The sequence below is a fragment of the Pseudoliparis swirei genome, chromosome 5 (genome assembly GCF_029220125.1).
Source record: "Pseudoliparis swirei isolate HS2019 ecotype Mariana Trench chromosome 5, NWPU_hadal_v1, whole genome shotgun sequence".
Lineage (NCBI taxonomy): Eukaryota > Metazoa > Chordata > Actinopteri > Perciformes > Liparidae > Pseudoliparis > Pseudoliparis swirei.
The window spans coordinates 17216115-17238185 of NC_079392.1; the positions used below are offsets into that span (position 1 = coordinate 17216115).

The 22071-nt window shown below is 39.7% G+C and overlaps 2 protein-coding genes and 1 long non-coding RNA gene across 6 annotated transcripts in view; 2 read left to right on the plus strand and 1 right to left on the minus strand.

Annotated features, from left to right (window-relative positions):
* Positions 1 to 12618, minus strand: part of nr5a2 (nuclear receptor subfamily 5, group A, member 2) — a 117105-nt gene extending 104487 nt beyond the window's left edge. For 3 of the 4 annotated variants that reach the window (XM_056414832.1, XM_056414833.1, XM_056414830.1), the window contains exons 1-3: positions 12008 to 12618; positions 8996 to 9114; positions 4741 to 4882 (exon numbers count right to left, since the gene is read on the minus strand). In XM_056414832.1, coding sequence (XP_056270807.1) covers positions 4741 to 4882; positions 8996 to 9114; positions 12008 to 12089 — 343 coding nt within the window. In that variant the 5' untranslated portion in view covers positions 12090 to 12618. The remainder of the gene's footprint in view (positions 1 to 4740; positions 4883 to 8995; positions 9115 to 12007) is intronic. The other variant, XM_056414831.1, reaches the window with a different exon arrangement.
* LOC130193964 (adhesion G-protein coupled receptor D2) overlaps positions 1 to 22071 on the plus strand; it is a 219405-nt gene that overhangs the window by 171479 nt on the left and 25855 nt on the right. The gene's annotated exons all lie outside the window — the stretch shown is intronic.
* LOC130193982 (uncharacterized) lies at positions 12820 to 15343 on the plus strand. Its single transcript, XR_008831758.1, has 2 exons — positions 12820 to 12935; positions 13209 to 15343. It is a non-coding gene; the product is annotated as an uncharacterized LOC130193982 (long non-coding RNA).

Genomic DNA, 22071 nt, shown 5'->3' on the forward strand with positions numbered 1-22071 from the left:
TTGTTTTTTTGTGGTGAAAAGCAAGTGGCGTGCTAGATGTTTGTGGTTTGTCTGGCACAAACAACACAAGCTGAATAGTTAGCTTGACAGTGACAGCCACCACTGCTGAACAGGCAAACAAGAAAGACAGCCACCTCCAGAAATGCAACAAACTTCATCAACCGCGAGGAATGCACACTCAGCTTGTTTGACAGGAGTTGTCTGGAAATAACAATACAAATTACATTATACATGTGATATATATATATATATATATACATATAAATGAACAGAAATAATAGAACAGAATAATAGAACAGAAACATTTATTTGTGTGAAATTGATTTGGTTTGGGGATATTTTGGGGTTAGTAGTGAGGCTTTGGGGCTAAAGCCAGACTGAAATGCTAAAAGGCTGAGGCTGTCTTCTACTCTGAATTCCTCAGACTTACTGTCTGAGAGCTGAGAGCACGTCCACACCAAAAACGACTCGGTCACACACACACACTCCATAAATTCTGAAACTGACCCAACCAAAAACCTTGTTCCTCGTTCTCAAAAGTATCCAGCACCCTGTCTCAAACATGTACAAACATGTACACACACACACACACACACACACACACTCACACACACACAAACAGCATCCTTCACACACACATAATGTATTTGCACCCTTAACACAATGAAACACTTCACACACACACAACAGCCCTCAGCGCTTATAGCCTCTGATTTATGGTTGTTTAATATACAGGAATATTAAGCGTGCGTAGGTGAGGATCCCTGTCGACCGCCAGCATATTAATGGGTCCCGCGGAGCCTTGCTGACACCCTGTTTGTCATGTCGGGGCCCCGGCCCCTGCTCCGGATGCGCCCTATCCCATGCACACACATGAATACCTATGATACCTATGCATAAGTAATGGGACAGCTCCTGGCTTCTGCCGCAGGTACTGGGTGGCTGATGGAAGACAAATCAGAATAAGAAAGATGGAGACAGGTAGGAAATAAAAAGTAGACGGAGAGGGAGAGAGAAGTGAAGAATATTCAAACAATCAGATGATGTCAATTATGTGTGCTAAAGGGCTCTTTAGAGGTTTGGGATTCATAGTAATTGATCAATTTAGATGTGTAACTGCGTGACAAAAATAAAACCTGAGGAAGCCTGTGTTAGTTTGAGTTGAAGACAAAAAAATATCTGAAATGCAGCATCTCAAAACTGTAAAGGAAGCAGAGAGTTAAAAATAATCAGTATTTTTTTCATTTGAGGCACAAGTTCAATTCAATTCAATTCAGTTTATTTGTATAGCCCAATTTCACAAATTACAAATTTGTCTCGGAGTGCTTTACAATCTGTACACATAGACATCCCTGCCCCAAAACCTCGCATCGGATCAGGAAAAACTCCCAAATAACCCTTCAGGGGGAAAAAAAGGGAAGAAACCTTCAGGAGAGCAACAGAGGAGTTGCTTTTCGTTCTCTATTTTTGTTTAAATATTTTTTTAAATAGCAGTTGTCATGATGTGCCTGTCATCAACTTACATGTCCAATGGTGATTAGGGGAAAAAAAGATTTCACATCTGCTTGGTTAAAACAGTGGAAAAAGTGTGTACAAATACCACTGTTACGCTCTGTCTTTAAGATGGTACACAAGTGAAGGAAATATTACGCAGCTCAGTGAAGCATGTGATGCAAGGCAACTTCTAGCGAGCATAAAAAGAGAATCATGCCAGTGGGAGCTGTTCAGATACGTCACGCTACATCAACTTTAGTGAATGACGTGCTAATGGGTCAAACTTTAGTGGGATGTGGTTTTTTTCTTTTTCTCAATGAGTTCATACTGAGAGCTGAGATGCTGCAGTGCATACCAAGGTGCAAAAATGTATTCCAGCACCAAAGCAGGTTTATTGGTGCGGTGAAATGAGGTTGTGGCTGCCAGGCTCCGTCATTATTGTGTGACTGTATGAAATAGAGTGCAGTGCAGAGTGCCTTATTTTCTTACCCGTATGCTCCTGACAGTATTTAGAAAAGATAAATTAACAAGTCATATAGACAAATATATTTATATATATATATATATATATTTATTTATTTATTTATTCTATATATATATTTAACTTTTTATAATTTCATGATGAACAATATGTTTTGTAAAATGATACTGGCAAATGTTAAAACTGATGGCATGTAGTTTTAGTGATACTAGGTTAAAGATCACACTTAATTGGAGTACAGATTTTTGGGATGAACCTGTGCCTTGAGGGACTCTCAAAATTGATGCAGCAACTGAAACATATCTCTGATGTTACACACTCGGTGAGAGGTAAGATGTTTATTATGTTGCACACATAGGAGAATATGATATGACAGGCGTCAGTTTGAACAATTCACTGTTTACTATATTTCACTCTGATATGAGCCCGTCTGCTATTTCACCTGTGGGTTGGCAGACTTATCAACTAACAGGAAGGACATAGAGCAAAACAGTAAAAGAAAGAATACACTTTCAGTCAACTTTAAAGTTGTCCTCATATGTTGTTGTCCCCATTTGATCTCAATATTCTGAATTCACATGTTGCTGCAACCTGCTCCGTAAAGGTATGAAAAGATTGCAATAACAAAGCACATGACCGCAAACCTCTTTTCCTCTTTCAACGCAATTGTACTCACTTTTTTATTTTTAGGTCAAATGACAGCTTCTTCCTCTTGCCTGTGGCCTTCTGAACACCTTTTTGGACAGATTAATATATGTATGTGTTTACAAGGGTGAGGTGTATGTGTGTGTATAGTGTGTGTGTGTGTGTGGGAGATGGGGGAGGGGGGGGGATGCTGAGGGTTGTCAGGCTTTCTGTATCGGATGTCTTTACTGCTTGTGGCAGGTGTCGCCCACTGGACCTTCTGGCCCCTGACAGAATGCTGCAGGGCCCTTCTTGCCCCCGAGCTGAAAGCTACCGCCAGCGAAACAAATCAAACGCTACCCACTACCCACCCGTGTCAGCTGGAAAATGACAGGCCGGGACATTCTGCCCAGCGGCCATTCACAATTAAAAGCAATTAATTACACCATAAATGGCAGCAAAAGGAAAGAACCCTCCGGAAAGATTTTAGTTGGGCTTTCTTTGCTCTACATTTACGATCCCAGGATCAACTTTTCTCAATTGTATGTGAGGGATTTTTTATTTGGTTGAAATTACAAAAAGTGTGAAGAAATTGGTTTCAGATTAGACTCAAAATGTATGAACACCTACTCTTTTTAAAAGACTACACAAAGTAAAACAAATTGCAGTATTGTAACAGCTTCTTGGTGAATAGAATAACAATTATTATCTTTAGCTTTTTAAATCCCCTATTTTACACGTGAAAGATGACCTTCAGGTTCCACTCCAAAATTAGCGATTTTAAAAATTAAACCCATGTGTGGAAAAATAGTTGATTTTATATATTGACGATTGAACCATTGGAAGAATGTTTTCTGTCACTTCTGGATAGCCGTGTTTGAACAGGCTTCTAAACCAAGTTCAAGTTAAACAAAGAGGCCTCTAAATGGCCGGCCAAAAGTATCATCACTACCATTCTCACACTGCCGCCAAGTTTAATATTTTATCTATTACTCTGTCTGGCAAGTTTAAGTGCACAGCAGCTACAAGATACCCCCTAACTCCCCCTGACCCTATCGCAAATACTAATAAGCAATGCTGCATTTTAACGTTTTGGTAGTAATGAAAGGGTTCACATAAAAAAGTTCTCGGTAGACATTTGCGAGAACAGATGTAACTAAGATGTTCATTGTTAAATGTTTCAATACATATAATATTCTCTCTCCACACAGGCAATTATTATGTCAGAGCGGGTATCAACATTTCCTAAATGGTAGACGTGCCAATTTGCAAGGAAACTATTCACATGCAAATAGCTGATTATGGAATAATAGTTTCACTTTGATTAACTGTGTTCAATTGTGAATCGATGGAAAAGACCAACTATCATTTCACTCAGACTCTGTGGAAATCCGGAAGCAAATCAATCTCCAAATTTAGCTGAATGTTGATATTTCTCTCCCAAACCAGTAGCAACAGTAATTGCAAACAGGTAGTGTATACAAACAATATACAATGCAGCACACAGAAAGCAATAACTGGATGTGCTTTTCTACTCCTGCAGATGCATTTCTGAATCATATTTTTGTGCTTGGTGTTTGGTGTAAAACCCCAGAATAGAAAAAAATGTAAAACATTGAATGTTAAAAATCTTCTTGTGAAAGCGAACCTCGAGGATATCGAGTGTTTGACAGCTTTACCTTGTAGTAATGGAATGTAACTCAAGTACTGTACTTAATTTACTACACATTTGAGGTACTTCATTTGAGTATTTCCAGTTGTATTGCACTTATCCTTCTACACTGCTAACATTTCAGAGAAAACATGTCTTTTTTATTCTACTATGTTACTAACATTTTTACTTTACATGTAAATAGTTTACATATTTGATTATTATGTACAATAGATTGCACTTTTAAAGTCTGGCCAACGGTGGCCAATATCAAATAGTTGAAATCAGCTCGAACAGTAAAATAGTACATCCACATTTTTCTGCATCATAATTACTTTAGCTTTTCATACTTTTAGCATATTTCATTCATAATGTGACACACCTGATTGTAAACTCGTGTTTAAACTGAAAACCTGTGATTTACATGGCAAAACTCCAGCAGAAGTTAAGTTTAAAGTCATTGAACGAGAGGAAAGTAAATATGCTTTACCTTCTAGCTTCATGCCGACGGTGAGGCACTTTTGGAAGCGGCAGTACGGGCAGCGCTTCCTCTGGGTCTTATCAATCTGGCAGCTCTGGTTCTCTATACATGTGTAGCGCTTGTTGTTCTGGACGGTGCGCTTGAAGAAGCCCTGCGGAGAGAACCAATTAAGACGTCAACCCACTTGACCTCTGCAATGCGACAGTAATTGGCCCATTCACACTTCCAGACAGATGGAGAGGGACAGCCTTAATGGACACACACGCACATTGGGGGAAGTTTTGAAAGCTATACTCCAATTGATGGTGTGATGCTAAACAGACATGCACATGCAGAATAAAGCAGAGTCTGAATATGCACTTCTTAGAATGCACTTCTGTCTTTGGAGAAAGTATATGATAATCTTTGTAGTAGTAATATGTTTTACAATTATTTATTTAAGTTTTCATTTACACTAGACCTTAATTACAATTTTGTAATTTCTTTTTTTTCTTTTTACAAATAAGCACAAAATAAATGATTTATATACCTGTCTCACTAAGTGTTTTCACAGCATCATGAACTGATTTCTTTAACGGGATATAATTTGTGTCCTGTCAAAATGATATTGCAATTCTCAGTATTATTCCTATCCCATCATATTCAGACAGAGACTCCAGAATTTACGCGGAAAGCATCTTTTCAACTCTCCACTTAATTATTGAAACATAGGCGTACAGGAGTCCAAACAATCCAATAAATTAGATCCATAATTCACAGTTCCAGGATTAGAGAGATTCATACCTGCAACATGTAATTAATCATAGACACCCGCAGTTAAAATCAAACAAGTGTAAGATGGTTATAATGTATTCCAGATCTATAACCAAGGAGGAGAATCCTTAAACCTGGTCCTTAAAAAAAACAAAATTTTTGAAGTTGCTGTACTGCTGTCAATACCTCACCAAACCCAAATATAATTGAGAATCTGCATTGCCTGATCCATCTAAAAATAAAATTCTGCTGCTCTCGGTTTTGGATTATCAACTTCTCAGCACCAAAAAGATCCATGCTTCAAAGAGAGCGTTCTAACCAATTTTCGATTTAGTGCACATTGCGCTATAAATATCTGAACCAAACTGGATTCTAACATGCGCTGAAAACCACACAACATCATGCCTGGAGATTAAGCGGCCAACATCCCAGAAAAGCTTTCATTTGATCGCCAGTTCAAATCAAGAAAATACCCTCGTAAAGGCCCATTTTTCATTTGATTGCGGCACGAACAGCAACAGTCTCTCACTAAAAAACATGACACAAATTGAAATACAGTCTGAAATCATCACAATAATCTGAAATGGTAGGCTGCAAATATTATTCAGAAAAGTAAAGAATAATTTACATTTTTTAAATAATCTTAGAAATTGGGTATTCCTGACCTTGGAATTCCATCCTCCAAAAACTGCTCTCTGCACAAAAACAGCAACCAAGAAACTGATATTACCTTATATCAATACTGGTCCATCAAAGAGTAGGAACACGCTGGGTATGACCTGTTTGTGTACAATGAGCTCCATGAAGCCTGTTTCAGCTTATTATTGTTGTTCCAGCAGGTATGATGTGGTACCATTTACATGTGTAGTCATGGACGGATTAAGAAACCACGGGCCCCTGGGCCTGGACGTGTCAAGGCCCACCCCCCCCACCCGCAAAAAAAAAATTGTCAAAATTGTATGAAAAAAAATTGTAACAAAACATCGCTAACAAAACAGTCCGTATGGAACAACGATACCGGAGCTGAGCAGACAACATAACGCGAATTATATGACCATGACATGAATGACTTAAGCCTAGCATATACCGGCTATGGCGCATCGTGTCATATCATCATATCAATATAAAGTTAATAACAGCGACTTCACGCAGAGGCTCTGGCTTAGGGGCCCCCTGAGCTCATGGGCCCCTGGTGCCGGTAGGCTCGTTCGGTAATCCATCCCTCAGTAGGACTATTGAGGCCCTGTTACTGACATGAATGACTTAAGCCTAGCATATACCGGCTACGGCGCATCGTGTCATATCATCATATTCATATCAATACAATGTTAATCACAGCGACGTCACACGCGGAGGCTCATGGGCCCCCTGAGCTCACGGGCCCCCTGAACTCACGGGCCCCTGGGCTCATGGGCCCCCTGAGCTCATGGGCCCCCTGAGCTCACGGGCCCCTAAGCTCAGGGCCCCTGGGCTCATGGGCCCCTAAGCTCAGGGCCCATGGGCCCCTAAACTCAGGGCCCCATGAGCTCAGGGGGCCCCTAAGCTCATGGGCCCCTGGGCCTGGGCCCGGTAGGCCCGTTGGTTAATCCATCCCTGTGTGTAGTACAGTGTATTACCAACAATGTCTGGTGTATATGAGGTCATCGAATTATGGGGAGGTTAAAGAATCTTGCATTTCAAAACTGACAACACAACCAAAGCACCAGCACATTTTGACCCCGATGTCTCCCCATAAGGGGATTGAATGATATCGACATGAGTTAGAGGCCATTAGGGGGGGGGGGGATTTGAAAAACAATATTGTGAAACTTACTCCGGTAGCAAGTTCCACGAAGTGAAACAAAGTTATTTTTATGTTAATAGATAACTAAGAATTAAATGTAGCTGCTTTTTCACTATTTTGTTTTCATATAGCTGAGGAACCTCCATTATTACAATTGTACTGCCTACATAACTGACAGTGAGTATTCAATAACAATATGAGTCTGCAACATGTCAACACACACACACACACACGTATATATATATATATATATATATATTACTCCAGCTCTGACAATTTCACCTAATAGATGCCTGCATGTCAGAGATGATCAATAATTGGCTTCAGGTAATTATCAATATCATTCATGTTTCAATAGGCATATGCAGCACTTTTTAACACACGTCATCTACATCCTGCATGAATGCAGGCCCCCCCCCCCCCCCCCACACACACACACACACATACACACATCAGAGTGTTTCAAAGAAACTGGGGTACGTGTGTGGATTGGCTCTCCAACACAAGCTTCTGCTGAGTCTGAAAAGCAGCAGAGATGCCACTGATGTCTCCCTTCAAGCAAGTGCTTAGCATCTCAAGGTCATAATATGGGATACAATCTATAACATATGCTTTGAATAATGACCACATATGCAAGAAATGTGCGTGGCGGCATCAATTCTGTGAGCGTCACTTTCACACCGAATAGTCTTAACACAGAGATGGTTGTCTTAACTTAATGTTGTGCTGACGGCTTCACTGAGTTAACCAAACAACTTGGGCAAAACCTAAATGCTCTGTGTGGAGGAGAACCGTGAACACAGGCAGAAAGGGACAAACAGGTTGTTGATAGAAGTCAAAATAATAGCAGCAAGTGTTTGCTTTTCGGTGCCTCATGGTTAACATGGAATACATTTTGTTGTTAGACATCGTTGCAGTTCTCTTGATGAACTTGTGATGAGAGTTTAGACAGAAGGCTACAGGACAAACAGAGAGGGTATTATTTTGTACTCTGCTTCCGGGGTAAAGCTCCTGCCCCACCTCCTGCAAAGTTGCCAAAATTGCACAAAACCCATCACACAAACACACACTTTGTATGCTTTTTACACTTGTGTTTCTTTTCCAAGCGGTTCGAAGCTTTACATCTGCTGTTCACAGGAAAAGTTTGTTTCTTCAATTCTCGCAACAATATTTGACCCCATGGCCTCTTTAACTTTTTTCTTCTCTTTTTTCTGTAATATTAATGGCAAGGAATACATATTTACCATACAGTTACAGTTGTTGCAAGTCACCCTTGACAAAAATGTCAGCTAAATGCTTAGTGTGCAAAAATATAACCGGAAAAGTACATCTCCACAGATGAACAGAGAGAATAATCCATAGCAGTCATAGAAAAATAATTACATCCAGAATATATTACTATGCGATTGTTTTTTTAAATTGCACAATGCAATCATGGCTGTTCCATTCAGTATCCCAGGAAAATAAAAGTAATTGAAAAATGAAAAGTGCCATGCACATAAACACATAACAGTTTCAATACACACAGGCCAAGCTCAGCACTGCAAACCTCAGACTGACAGGCGGCCATGCACAGGATTTTTAGAATACCACTAATAATTAGAAACCTCACTACCAAAAACTATTTTTAGACTCTGGAATATTGAAGACATCAAAGAGGTCTTCATGATCACAATATTATTTCAACAGTTTATTGCTTTTCCGCGGGGAGTGCTTGAGGGCACTAACCTTGCAGCTCTCGCAGGTCAGTAGTCCGTAGTGATACCCTGAAACCTTGTCTCCGCACACCGGACACATCTCGTCCAAGTCTTCGTCATAGGTGTAGTCCATCATTTTGAACTGGTGGGCTGAGGATGTGACACAGACACACAGACACAAGTCAGTGCTGGGCAATCTCTTTTCCGAAAGCCAACTTCCATCCATCAAGACGAACCACGGGGAACCACGCGACGCAACTGGAAGAGATTCTTTTGAAGTTCAGTTGGACTTGTACAGGTTTGATGTGTGTTGGGGGAAGACGATGAATAGTCGGGTTTGGAGTGAGTTGAAAGGACACAACCATTCATTTCGCCTTGTTGCCGCTCTCTCTTTTACATGCGTTGCGGACAGAAGCCAAGAAGAAGAAAAAAGCGAGTCTCATAAATATGCATGCGTCTAAGTCGTGAAATCGCTGGGGGAAATGGTGAGGTATTTGAGTTAAGGATTGGAGAAGAATATGTTACCGCCCACAGACAAATGAAGACTCACAGAAAAGCCCTTATCTCTGCGGACGAGGAGAAAAACATGCAAAACCAACTTGAGCCCACATAATTTTCATGTCGAAGAATCTTGCAATGCTAAAGGCCATTTGCGTCTTTTGTGTATTGTTGATGCTGAAGCATATGCATCGTTTAACGTGACTGTCTGCGTGTGTTGGAAAAATAATAAAAATCCATTTAACAAGTCGTCAATATAATTTGACATGATCCTGTCTAGATAAACTAAATTACTGTAATTTGAAAATCAATTTAGGAATAAGTGAAAATCCACAACATTGGCACATTTTGCCGTTACTGACGATATATATATATCAGATATAATTGCAGTGTATTTGTTGTCCTCCCCTTTGCCTCGCGTATTATAAATACGTGCTTTGATAAGGATTTGTGTGACAGCTCAAAGCAAACAGCCAGGCGGACATTTTCATACAAAAACATTATTAATCATAAAATAACAGCCACGATCAAACAGGAAAAGCTCAGTGGATGTGGCTGTACAAGTGGAAATATGTAGTCAACTAGACGCCTTCCAATGCCTCCACATATATTAGCCCACCGCTCTACTTCAAAATCCACTCATCTGCAAGCTGAGACCTTTTAATTAGACATGATTTCTGGTTTGTTCACGCGTCGCCCTGCTGCGATCCGCGCTTCTTTTTCCAGCTGAAGCAACAAGTTCCAGGGAGCTGCCGGTTTTTCCACAGAAGCTCAGAGAAAACTCAGTTTCCGAAATTTCTTCTGCCTTGGAGCTCATAAAGGAGAAAATGTGTAGGGGCTGCTATCGTGCTAGAAATGTTGACACATTTGAATGAAGATACGTAACATAACCAGCGCACTGGATGTACGCAGTGGACGAGGCCGTGGTTAATAATTATTATTAGTAAATCTTGTTGGACCTTGTTCTAATGCCACAAATATGGGAATATGTCCAACAATATTCTTTGTGGGTTTAAGTGAGATATTGTTTTCCTTAAAATTGTAAGTGATCGATGTTTCTGCTATTTCAATGAATTATAAAAACACAAGATTAGGTTATGCATGTATTACAGAAGATATACATTATTTATTATGTAGCCCTTATTTAGTTTAACCCTCATGCATCCCTGCCGCAGAAACACGCGGAGGTTTGTGCACGCATGTGTGCATGCTACATTGCTTTAGAAGTTGCAGAAACATACCGGGACAGCAGTCTCTCACCTCAACGGCCACTATAGCTCGCATTTCCAAAGAGCTCCACAATTTGTAGAAAATGCTGATGATTCCAAGTTAAAACCTCTTTTAGTCCGAGCTACCTTGTTTTTAGCCCTGAGTAAAAGTAGATAACGGGCTCTCTAAGCCACTCCTTGACTTGTGAATGTTATCAGCGTCTCGTAAAACAAGTCCGGGATAATTGGCTGCCGGTTTATATTGATGTGAAATGACGTGAGGTGATTGAGGGGGATACCTGAGTTTTTCTTGGCAGAGGAGTCATACTCTTTTTTAAATTATTGCTACTTTATGCGTGTGTGTTTTTTTTAAAGATATAAAGAAACAATATTCTTATATATGCCGTAGGGAAGATTTATAAATATGTCCAATCAGATTGTTTTCTTCCTATATCAAAGCTCCACATTTTCTAAATCATAAACCTAATATGGCACATTCAAAGATCGAAAGCAACTAAATGATTGACGTTCATTTGTGAAATGTAAAAATAAATATGAAAAATGCATACTTCGTAAAAACGATATTTGGTGCTCCCTTATAATTTAGCTAAATCAATTTTTATTTTTTTATGCAATATACATTCTATACAAAATATCAATTAGTTTAGATTCATTTGTGTGCCAATTATGACGATTCTACAATGCACTTACATTCGATTAGGCGTCTTAGACTAACGTCTAATTTCCCGAGGTCAATATTGGAAGAGAGCAAATCACTAAATAAAAACCTGTGAAATTATGCTCTCAAGTTGTTTCTTTATTTTTGATACATTGGCAACAACTCTGTGTTAACTAATGTACAGATACATCCTAAATCCTAAATTGATTCTGAACATTCAAAGACGAAGTAAAGCGGTTTATTCCAAAAACGACAGATATTAAAAAGTTATATCCAGCTCTCCCCTCTGTTTCGCCGTTTTTACGCATGCACCAGGCGTCCGCACGCGAGCCTGAGTGTCTGTATAATCATTGCCTAATAACCGGCCAAGACATAGAAAAGTGCGTCCAGGTGTGACATGCGTACATACTTTCTAATTGTTATCAAAGTAAAGATAGTATCGTCGTAAGACATCGTGATAAGAGAGCAAAAACGAATGACCTCCACACATAACTACACAAGTTGATCATGCAATAATAGCCTTCCTTGTTTTATCATTAGTCATTTTCCTACGTAGATTAAAACGTTTTGGTGACATCGGCGCTGAGAACTTCCATTCAGTTAACGTTGTGTAAAGTGGAAGTGTATGTATGAGATGCACATGAATGACAGTTCTTACCTTGCATATTCCTTGGCATGCGCCCTTGTTCTCCATACGATCGAGTGAGTCCCAGTGATTCAGTCTCGAATGTGGGCAGCATGTCAGCGCTGCCGGCCTGAGCTGGAGAGTCTGCACCGCTCGGCGGGACACCTAGACGTGAGAGGCACCTGCGTTTCAAATGTCTATTACGCTTTTATTTCTTACTTTTTATCTCTTTCTGTCGCCCAGTTATCGGACCATCCTCCGAATACGTATTCTGATTCAAACGACGCAGACGGTCTTCAAACGCCCGGGTTGCATAGCTGGTGCCGATGGTGTTTTGATTTGACTTAATTTATATAATTTCTCAAAATTGCATTTGCGCAGAGAAGAGCAATACTAACGGAGAGCAGACACGAGTGATCCCGTCGATACTTATTCAGGAACAGTTGCGTGCTGAGTTAGAGAATCAGTCTCTTACTCAACTGCACAGCGTCGGGATTGAAATACGATGGCGAGTTTCCCCTTAGCTTTTCCAAAAGTCTTTTTTTAGCGGGTCACCCATGAACATGGGACCTTCAATGTAACTTTTAAGTTTTAGCAGACGTGTACGCGCCACCGGGGCCGCCCCCTCCTGTGCGTAAAGTCGGGTTCGGTGTGCGGGTCGGACTGTCTGGAGATGTGGAGACCTCTCCTCCGCCTCCTCCTCGCGGCTTTGTTTACTCCTCTCGCTCCAATCCCGAGCGCATGCGGTCGTCTGACATCATCCTTCTGATCCAATCAGGCAAGGAGACCGGGAAACATCGCTGCAAACACTCCAGTTCAGTCGCTCTGCTATCTCAGCTGTTTAATCGCGTTAATGATGGACTTTAAAAGTGGAGGGCGAACAAGGGAATCAAGCAAGGTGATGCAACTGCATGTGAGAGCAGACTCGACGAGCGCACGGAGCGCAAAGGAAGCGCGCTAGGTATGTGGTATGGAGCGTGTTATAACAGGGTCTGCATTAAACGCATGCACACATGCACGCTGGTACCCGGGATTCTAAAACCTAAAGTTGTTTTTTATAACGTTTTTAATCGTTATTTATCCGTCGTAATTTATTGCAATGTTTAGTTCATCTCAATAATCAATTTTAGCGTCATGTCTTCTGCTTCTGTGACCATCGAGTAACGTTTCCACTGAGAATGTCTAAACAATATTGAATATATACTTACCTTTCTTCTTTCCTTTTTTCTAACAGGGATATGACATTTAAGAAATCAAAATTCAGGCCCAAAACTTTTTCGAAATGTTACATAACCGAGACAAGGTTTGGGTTTGTTTGCTCAATTTTAGAAAACCTAAGCAGGCCCTGCTTATGCGGCCTATATTTTCGGGTCCACTACTCAATAAATGATACCTTTGTATATGAATTAGTATCAGTATTTGGCTGATCAGGGATCAATCAGTGAACTGATGTCAAGCTCCGGTTATAAAGTATATTCCAAATTAAATCCATAAAGGCAATACATTACTGTGGTTATTCATCATACACACTTATTTTAGTTCACCGAGACCCGATATCTCTGGAGGTGGAAGCAGGGCAGGGACGAACAGTCCCGGGGAAGACCGCCAGATCACCTGAAGGGTCGAGGCCACGCTCCGCGCACACACTTGTAGTCGCGTACAATAACGAGGGGAACACTTAACAAATATTATGATAGTTTATATGAGAATGTCTTCTCGATCTATAAAATGTTGGTATTATTAGAATGTAAAATCACCACAGTGCACAGTCAGTGTAACAAACCACTGTTTTAATTATATCATTTGTAATAACTTTGAAGCGTTATTGCACAGCAGGACAAGTACAACCACATTAAGATCTCAGGTAGAAAAATAACGCAAGCATTGTACATATCTCGACCTGCATTTACAGTTTTTTTCAGGCGCTACCAAGCGTTTGTCCAAACAGTGGTCACATTTTCAAAACTCTAAACACAATTAGCACAGCAACGGTCTTTTGTGGCCGTACCATTCACACATTTCATGTCGTTTTCAAACAATATGCAGTCAGTGAACACATTTTCACAATGCTTACATTTTCTTAACAGACAAGCTATACCTCTAAACAAAATTATGGATTGTTTTTGTATCATTTACGAATGTTAACACACAACATCCCACAATATTCCAAACCTTAGATACAGTCTAAAAACCTGTTATGCAATGATAGCAGTTCTAAAACAATATATCTTAGCTGATAATAAACAAACAATTGATTCCCCATCTCCTCCTGATGGTAAGTTTGGAATGTTTTTGAGAAATATGTTTTAGCAAGTTTTGGATTAGAATTTAAGTTTTGATTATGACAGGTTGAGATGTTGCAGACACCACCTACATTGACTAACCGAATGTTGTTCAATCAGCTATTGCAGCCGTTGCCCCAAAACATAGTTTATTTGTAAAAAAAACAACAAAAAAAACCAGTTTGGATTGAACTTTTTTAAAGGAACAATAGTTCCCCCCTTTTTATCTAGGCTTGTTGCCGTTGTTTTTTTGTTCAGAATGCTCTTGTGTGTTTCTTGGATATTTTGTTCACTGTAAGCAATACTGTAAAACTTTTTCTGTTCCTATACTGTAAACAGTATTTATACTGTAACTCCTGTAGTAAACAGTAAAGAGAAAAAAACTGATTTGGTTTTTACTGGAATGCTTTTGAATGTGAACATTACATGTGGACATACAGTTCCCAACCAAGAAATGTAGTGTAAAAACAGTGGATTACATGTTTTGCATGCAAATACCTGAAAAACTGAAACATAAAAGTCTATGCAGTTTTTCTAATGTCAGCAAATGCAGTGTTTTTCAACCTGGTGGACTTTGATTGACTGGAAGGACCTTGTGAAGTGAAAACAAGAGTTATTCTTTGACAGAATAATTTCATTTTGAGTCAGATTTCCAGTGTTTTGGTAAATTTAGTGTCTGCAGAAAAAGATGTGTTCTATTTTGAAATGAAGAGTTAATATATATTTAACAAAATGTGCTTTTGACAAGAAAATTATCCATTTGGCCAATTGTGCTTTGTAGGTGTGAGTGTGTGTTAAGAGTTTAGAAAAAGTATCTGAAGTATGGGTAAGCGCTTGTTAGCGATTGAAAAAACCTGTAATGATAGCATCAGTTATATTAAAATGCAGTTAAGTATTTATAGATACATGTGCTTTATCAGTACTCTTAAAAAGTGCAATTAACACTTCCATTATTTCACAAGTAACATGTTTTTTAATCTTTATTTAAATATCTTCATCTGTGATCTGGATTGTACATTTCAAAAGTCTGACTGTAGCAACAATGGCGATATTGTTGCTTATATCTCAAATAAATGTTTTCATCTTTGCTTGTGCTGCAACTACTGTTTTGTATAAAAGTCCAAACATCGTGAGTACATTTAAAACAGGCGTTCCTGCCCTGATTATGTCTCCTGTGGAGCTAATGTACACTTAGCACTGTACCATTGTACTGCCACTGAAGATTCAATTATGTATACATGTCCAATTTCACTATAATGATTTCCTTTATACTTTCATCTGCAACCTTAAGGCCAAACAAGTGTCACAATGCATCTGATGACAATACATTATTATTATAATTACAAAATAAAACAAAACTTATTAAAATATATTTGCTGCGGACCAAAAAAAATATGAAAATAATGTAATTCTCCTATTGAAGTACCAGTGACCACTCAACCTCCCTCCAGAAATACACACTGTGTGTTCCTTGTCATTTGGTGACCAGCACATCAACCAAATGTTGACAAGGTGCAGAAGCATTCACCATTCAGCAGCATGCTCTTAATGGTGGGGTGTGATTCTTTAAAGATTGGTAACTTGGCAGTGGGGGGCGGAGTGGGTTGACGAGAGGGAGGACAAGTAAGGGCAGGAGGCAGGTTAGGTTATAAAATGACACAGGACTGATAAGACCTCTTCTGGCGAAATAACCACACTGGAATGATTAACCTGTACGGAGAGGGGGGGGGGGGGGGCGGGAGCTGTGGTGAAATAAAATGAGGGGCATGAAGAAGGAATCTAAGACCAGTCATAAGGTTGAAACATAAAAAGTCAGACAACATACAAACGAACAGTATGGAGAGCACAAGGCTTGTTTATTATTCACAACTAAATCATTGATAACTACAACTGGAGAGAGAGAGAGAGAGAGGTTCTTATGTGATACTTTATCTCAGTTTACAATTTGAGGTGGTAAAAGTAACATAAAAAAGTCATGCCAACCCTCTCACTCAAACTTTGGACTAATTCTCAGCCACATTTCACTTCCAAGTTTGGATTTATATGAATCAGACACACTTAACATTCAGATCTATACTCCAGGTTGTAAAACAAATATTGCATTTCTCTGATTCATTAAACTAACTGTCTTTTATTTTCAATTTAATGATAAACTATTGCTTTTATTGTTGCAAGGGTGTGTGTGTGTGTGTGTTTGTCAAGTTGCATTTGCCTCAGAGGGCTTTACAATCTGTACACATACGACATCCATGTCCCTGGACCTCACATCGGATCAGAAAAAACTTCCAAAAAATAGAAAAAAAACCTTCACTTTAACTCACAACATGATTACACTATGATCAACACACTTGCTGGCTGGAATTCACCACCCTGAAACACACAGACACACACACACAAACACACACACACACACACACACACACACACACACACACACACACACACACAACATGACTCTCCACCCACTTCTGTTTTCTGTATTGAAGACATATATACATTTGCTCAAAGAATATGTCAGGTCCCAGCATACAGAGCAACGACGCAAAAAACACAACAAAGACGGAATTGTGACACAAACAAAGCATCATTGGTGTAAACAAAACACAGCAAAGGATGAAAGGATTCAGCAGAATTCCCATAAGAAGTAGATTCAGATGAAAGGAGTGAGGGAAAAGAAGGTGATAACACTGTGAATCGAAAATATATAATTAAACAAAATAGAAAACTTAAAACTACATTATCATATAGCTTTTGTTATAAGGGAGCTGTTCAACAAGTTGTACACACCACATTGACATACTGTGACAATTTACAGTTGCTTTGTGTGTGCAATGCACCAGGCGTGTAATTGACTCCAATGTAAACACACCTGTGTCCTTATTCGACGCTCACAGTAACTGATGTAACATAAAGTGTGGCATAGTTCTCACAGGAAGCACAAGGAAAAATGCAAGAGTTCCTGTCGAGGAGACTGCTGTTCGTGTCTCCTGCCAAACTAATAGTAAACATGAAAAAATTTTCACGTGCCTCGTTTGTCAGTGACGTTAACTTCAACCTCTTTCTCAACATTACTGTGTTTTTTTTGCAAAAACCTAACTTCTTGTCAAGATTATTTTGGAGAGACATGCGTGTAACACCCGTATATTGTCACATATCCAACACTGTCGCTAAAGGGGTATGTACATAATAATAAGAAAATAATAAAGTTTAAAAAAAATAGTGCGTCAAAGGTTAAAGCTTATGGAGCAGTGACCATGCTGCAGTAATTTGATGCATTGAGGTGCAAATGTGTTGGTTCTGCTCTATACGTAACCACTTTTATCAAATTGCAATATAGCCAAACAGAATAAAATTTTTCCTCAGGACACATTCTTCCATTTCTGCGATATGAAACTGTGAAAATATAAGATAACAATTATATTGTGGCTCAATTGTGTGACCAGTAATTATTCCGCTGTTGCATTAAACACTTTCACAATAAAAAGTTGTCACAGACATACACCTGTAATGTGTAATAAACTATACTTTTCATTCTAATAAGTTGCCAGATAAAGGTGACAAAAAGTTGGCTGCTTAACACTGATGTACTTACGTTTAGATGTATCTGAGTGAATTTGCAAACAACGACTTTTGATGAACAGATGGTGAAAATAGAAAGAAAACCATGCACATAACAATGTTGCTCAGTGTGGGCATACTTCTGCCTCTTTTCTAATTGTCACTTTCTAATTCCTTATATTGTATCTTTTTGACTTTCTATTGTGCCCCAGGTCAACTGCAGTTACCTGCTGGTGTCCAAGTCTCAGGCCGTGGACAGTCACTGGATTATTGGAGGAAACTTAGTCTGTCAACAGCAAGTGTTGACATTTTGGCTTAGGAGATAAACCTCACAAGGGATCAAACAAAGACTGGCCCTTTGACTAAAGAGAGGAGTGTTTGTGTGTGTGTGTGCGTGCGTGTGCATACATATTTGTGTAAAGAGGTTTCAGTGTTCCCAGTTTTCTGCTTATAACCTTATGCGGAAGGACGCTGATATTATATAAGGGTACACATATTTTAATGATTTAAACCCCTTGCGAAAATAAAATCAGGGATATAAATGATACAGCTGTATCCAGAATATGTTCAGTTGACAACCTGGCACCTGTGTGCTTGAACGTGAAGTCTCACAGAAACCCACTACATCATCACATGATAGGATTATTTATTTTGAAATAAACTCTGCAGAACAGGAAAACATGTTAAAGATCCAACTGAATACTCTGCATTTACATTTTTAAATATCATTACCAGTAGTTGAAAGAAATTAAAAACATCACTGAGAGGAATGGCCCCTGCTGAATTAATTATTGCAATGGTTGATTGTGGAATGGGACATGTATTTATCTTCCTGAGTAAAGCTAAAGAGAAAACAAATATCACTTTCACCATCTCTGATGTCTCTCTGAGGACAAGTATTAAGAAGAGAGAGTTTTACTGGAAACGTTAACAATGTTTAATGTCATATTTTCAACTGTGACTTCTCTTATTTGTCTATGGTACTTGGAGAGAGGTATCACAATATATTTGAAAATGATGTGATAATATTTAACATGTGCTACACAGAGCAGGTGTAAAACTGGTTAATGGAGGGTAATGATGCAGGCAGCAGATAAGAGATTCATAAAAAATACGGTGGGCTACTGCCATAGAGCAGGTCAAGGCCTGGCACTTGCTCATCCCTGATTAAGTGTCAATCACGTTGGAGTGAGGGATGGTAAAGAAAAAGTGTATGGAGAAAGGAGAGCATCAGAGGGAGGGTGGGAAGGAGGGGAGAGAGGGCTACCAGTTTAATGTTTCTGGCAGAAGGAGCGGTGAGTAGAAGAGGAAGAACAAGGAAGAGTTACACATAGCTCAATGTCCCACTGATAGCTCTACAGAAGGATGGGAGAAGCCAGCCGAGGGGTAGAATACGGAGGAAGAGTTGTTATGAGAAAGATTTGAGAAATTAGAATGAAATGGAGTAACATAACAAATGAACGTGTTTTCATATGGGACACAATAGGTTACTGAATGGGTAGAAGAGTAATGCCAATCATATTGATGGCCTTCACAGTGACCAGACTAAAACCAGTTCAACAATTAAGATTAAAATACACTGAACCGCAGAGTGTCATATGCATCAAGTGATAACCCAAGCAGTAATCAGCGGGTCACCAGAGGTTAATAGTGTAACACCCTATTCCGTTTCTCCTGTATGTCTCCTCTGTCTTGATTGTTTCATTCCTTTCACCTGCCCTCAGCCACTCCTCTGTCTCCTTGATTGGTTAATTCCCTTCACCTGCCCGCAGCCACTCCTGTCTCCCTGACAGTGGCGGTGCGTCCATAGAGGGCGCTAGGGCGCCGCCCCTCTTAAAATTTTGAGATGAAAAAAAAGAAGAAGAAAAAATACATCCTGTCAAAAAACATTGTATGCCAAATCATTTAAATAGTAAATATACCGTGTTGACGCGCTAAATGTGTGTGGGAGACCGTCAGCCTGTCAACAACCACTTAAGTTAATGTGAAAAAATATTATATATCGCCACTCATTATCACGGAGAGAAGCCCCGCCCCATTTTCGGGACACCGGCCAAACGTGTGTGTGCGGGAGCAGCAAACATTTCACAGTCGTTTCGGCAAGGACGGCTTCTCATTGGCGGATGAAACGTGAATCTTGGGGCACAAAAATGTGCGCTCATTGGCCAATGACATCGTTTTATTATTTCACGTGACTGGACTATTCGGCAGATCAGAAACATATCGTTCCCTCAGCCCAGAGAGCTCCACAGAGCTACGGGAGCAGGTTGCTAACGGAGCTGTCAGCTGGAGGCTCAGTGAGTAATGCGCTGTTTAAATCCCCCTGTCTGTTGTTCCAAAGTCTGGGACTGAAACTCTCTGGACTACAACGGGGGGAGGGATCTAAAGAGCTGCAGACAAGTGTAAAACACGAATCTTGCCGCAGTTATCTAGCTAAGAGCATGGAGCTAACTCGCTAACAGCATGAAGCTAACCCTGTTTGCAGAGCAGAACAGCAGAAGGAGACCGAACTGGCATCGAAAACACAACGAAGAAGTTCTGAAAAACAGACACATTCCCTCAAGAATAATGGAAACAGGCTGGTTACAGACATGATTGACTTTAACCAGAGAGTTATTGAGAAATTTGCCAACTTTAAAGAGAGGAGGGCTACTTTTCTTTACACGTAGTGGGTCTACTCTGTCACCCAATGTAACATGTGATCTCTTTCTGACTCTATTCTGCTCTGAACCTCTTTCATGTGAGGGTGAAACTCTTTTATTTTGCAAACCTCTGAAACCCAACCCAATGTTTCTTAAAGCATTCTGCTCTGAACCTCTCATGCCCAAAGTTACAGTGTGTTGATAGTTGTTATTGGACAGTGTTAAGCACGGTGTTTTCTTGAAATAAAGCTTTGTTTTTTACAATATTCTACTCAAAACCTCTTTTCTTCTCATTGTTGAGTGCTATTTAAACTGCGCCCCCCCCCCCCCCCCAAAAAAAAATTCACCAGCCGCCACTGCTCCCTGATTGTATCATGCCGTACACCTGTTTTCCCCCCTATATATTGTGCCAGTCTTTCCCTTGTCTCCTGTCGGTTTGTTGTCTTATCTCAGTCTCGTATTGTCTCTATTTCGATATCTCACTCTCAGTCTTTGTTCGCATAGTTATTCCAAGTGTTTTTTGTAGTTACTTTCAAGCCAGAATTTTTTATGTTGGACCTTTTACTGAAGTAAAATGTTTTTTGTTTCACTAAAACCTGGAGTCCAGCCTGTTTATCTTCACCTGAGCCTCACACAGTGACACACCCGGGACAAATAGAACCTTTACTAAAGTATAATAATGGCACAGCCCTGTCTGCAAGTCACCACTTAAAAAAGGTTAAATTACCTAAAATGCTGTTTGGGAGTAGATCAAACTCCAAAATGCATTGAAAAAGTTACATTTACAAAAATACCTGTTTGCGTGTGGATAAGGCTTTGCATTCTGGACATTGCATGCATTTTGCAAAGCTTGGAAAAAGGCTGGAAGTTAAAGAGCAAACAGAGTGCAAGACAAGATTAGATGCGTAGTGAAAGGAAATAAACAATTAAGGTTGGAGTTAAATATGGAAAGGGTTGAGAGGGAAGTGTGAGAAAGCACACTCACACATACAATTCACTCTGGTATAAACATTATGCAAGGAGAATGTCCAGGAATATATGCTGCGGTAAATGTAACTCACACAACCTAACCACTTCTCTATCAACACACACACACACAGACACACACACACACACACACACACACAGGGATGTCCAAGATTAAAATGAATCTGCCTTCCTCTTGGATCTTTCAAGCACTTCTTTCGGAACAGAGGTCTAATTGTTATATCAACTGTCAGACTGCTGCAGCTCTGACCATTGACTTCCTGATTACTTGTGTTAATGTGGGCCATTTAGAAGAAACTACTGTTGGACACCCTTGAAATAGATCTGTAAAGGAGTGTCAAGCCAATGCCTTGAAATATCAAATCGGGAAAAATTAGGATATGAAAGCATTTTACAGTTCACAATACAAATTCCAGATCTGTTACAGTCAGGTCCATAAATATTTGGACATTGACACAATTTTCATCATTTTGCCTCTGTACAAAACACAAGAACAAGCAGGAAGTGAATACAGTGGCAGTAGAGGCCTGGCAGAGCGTCACCAGGCATGAAACCCAGCGTCTGGTGATGTCTCTGGGTTCCAGACTTCAGACTGACAATGACTGCAAAGAATTTGCAACCAAGTATT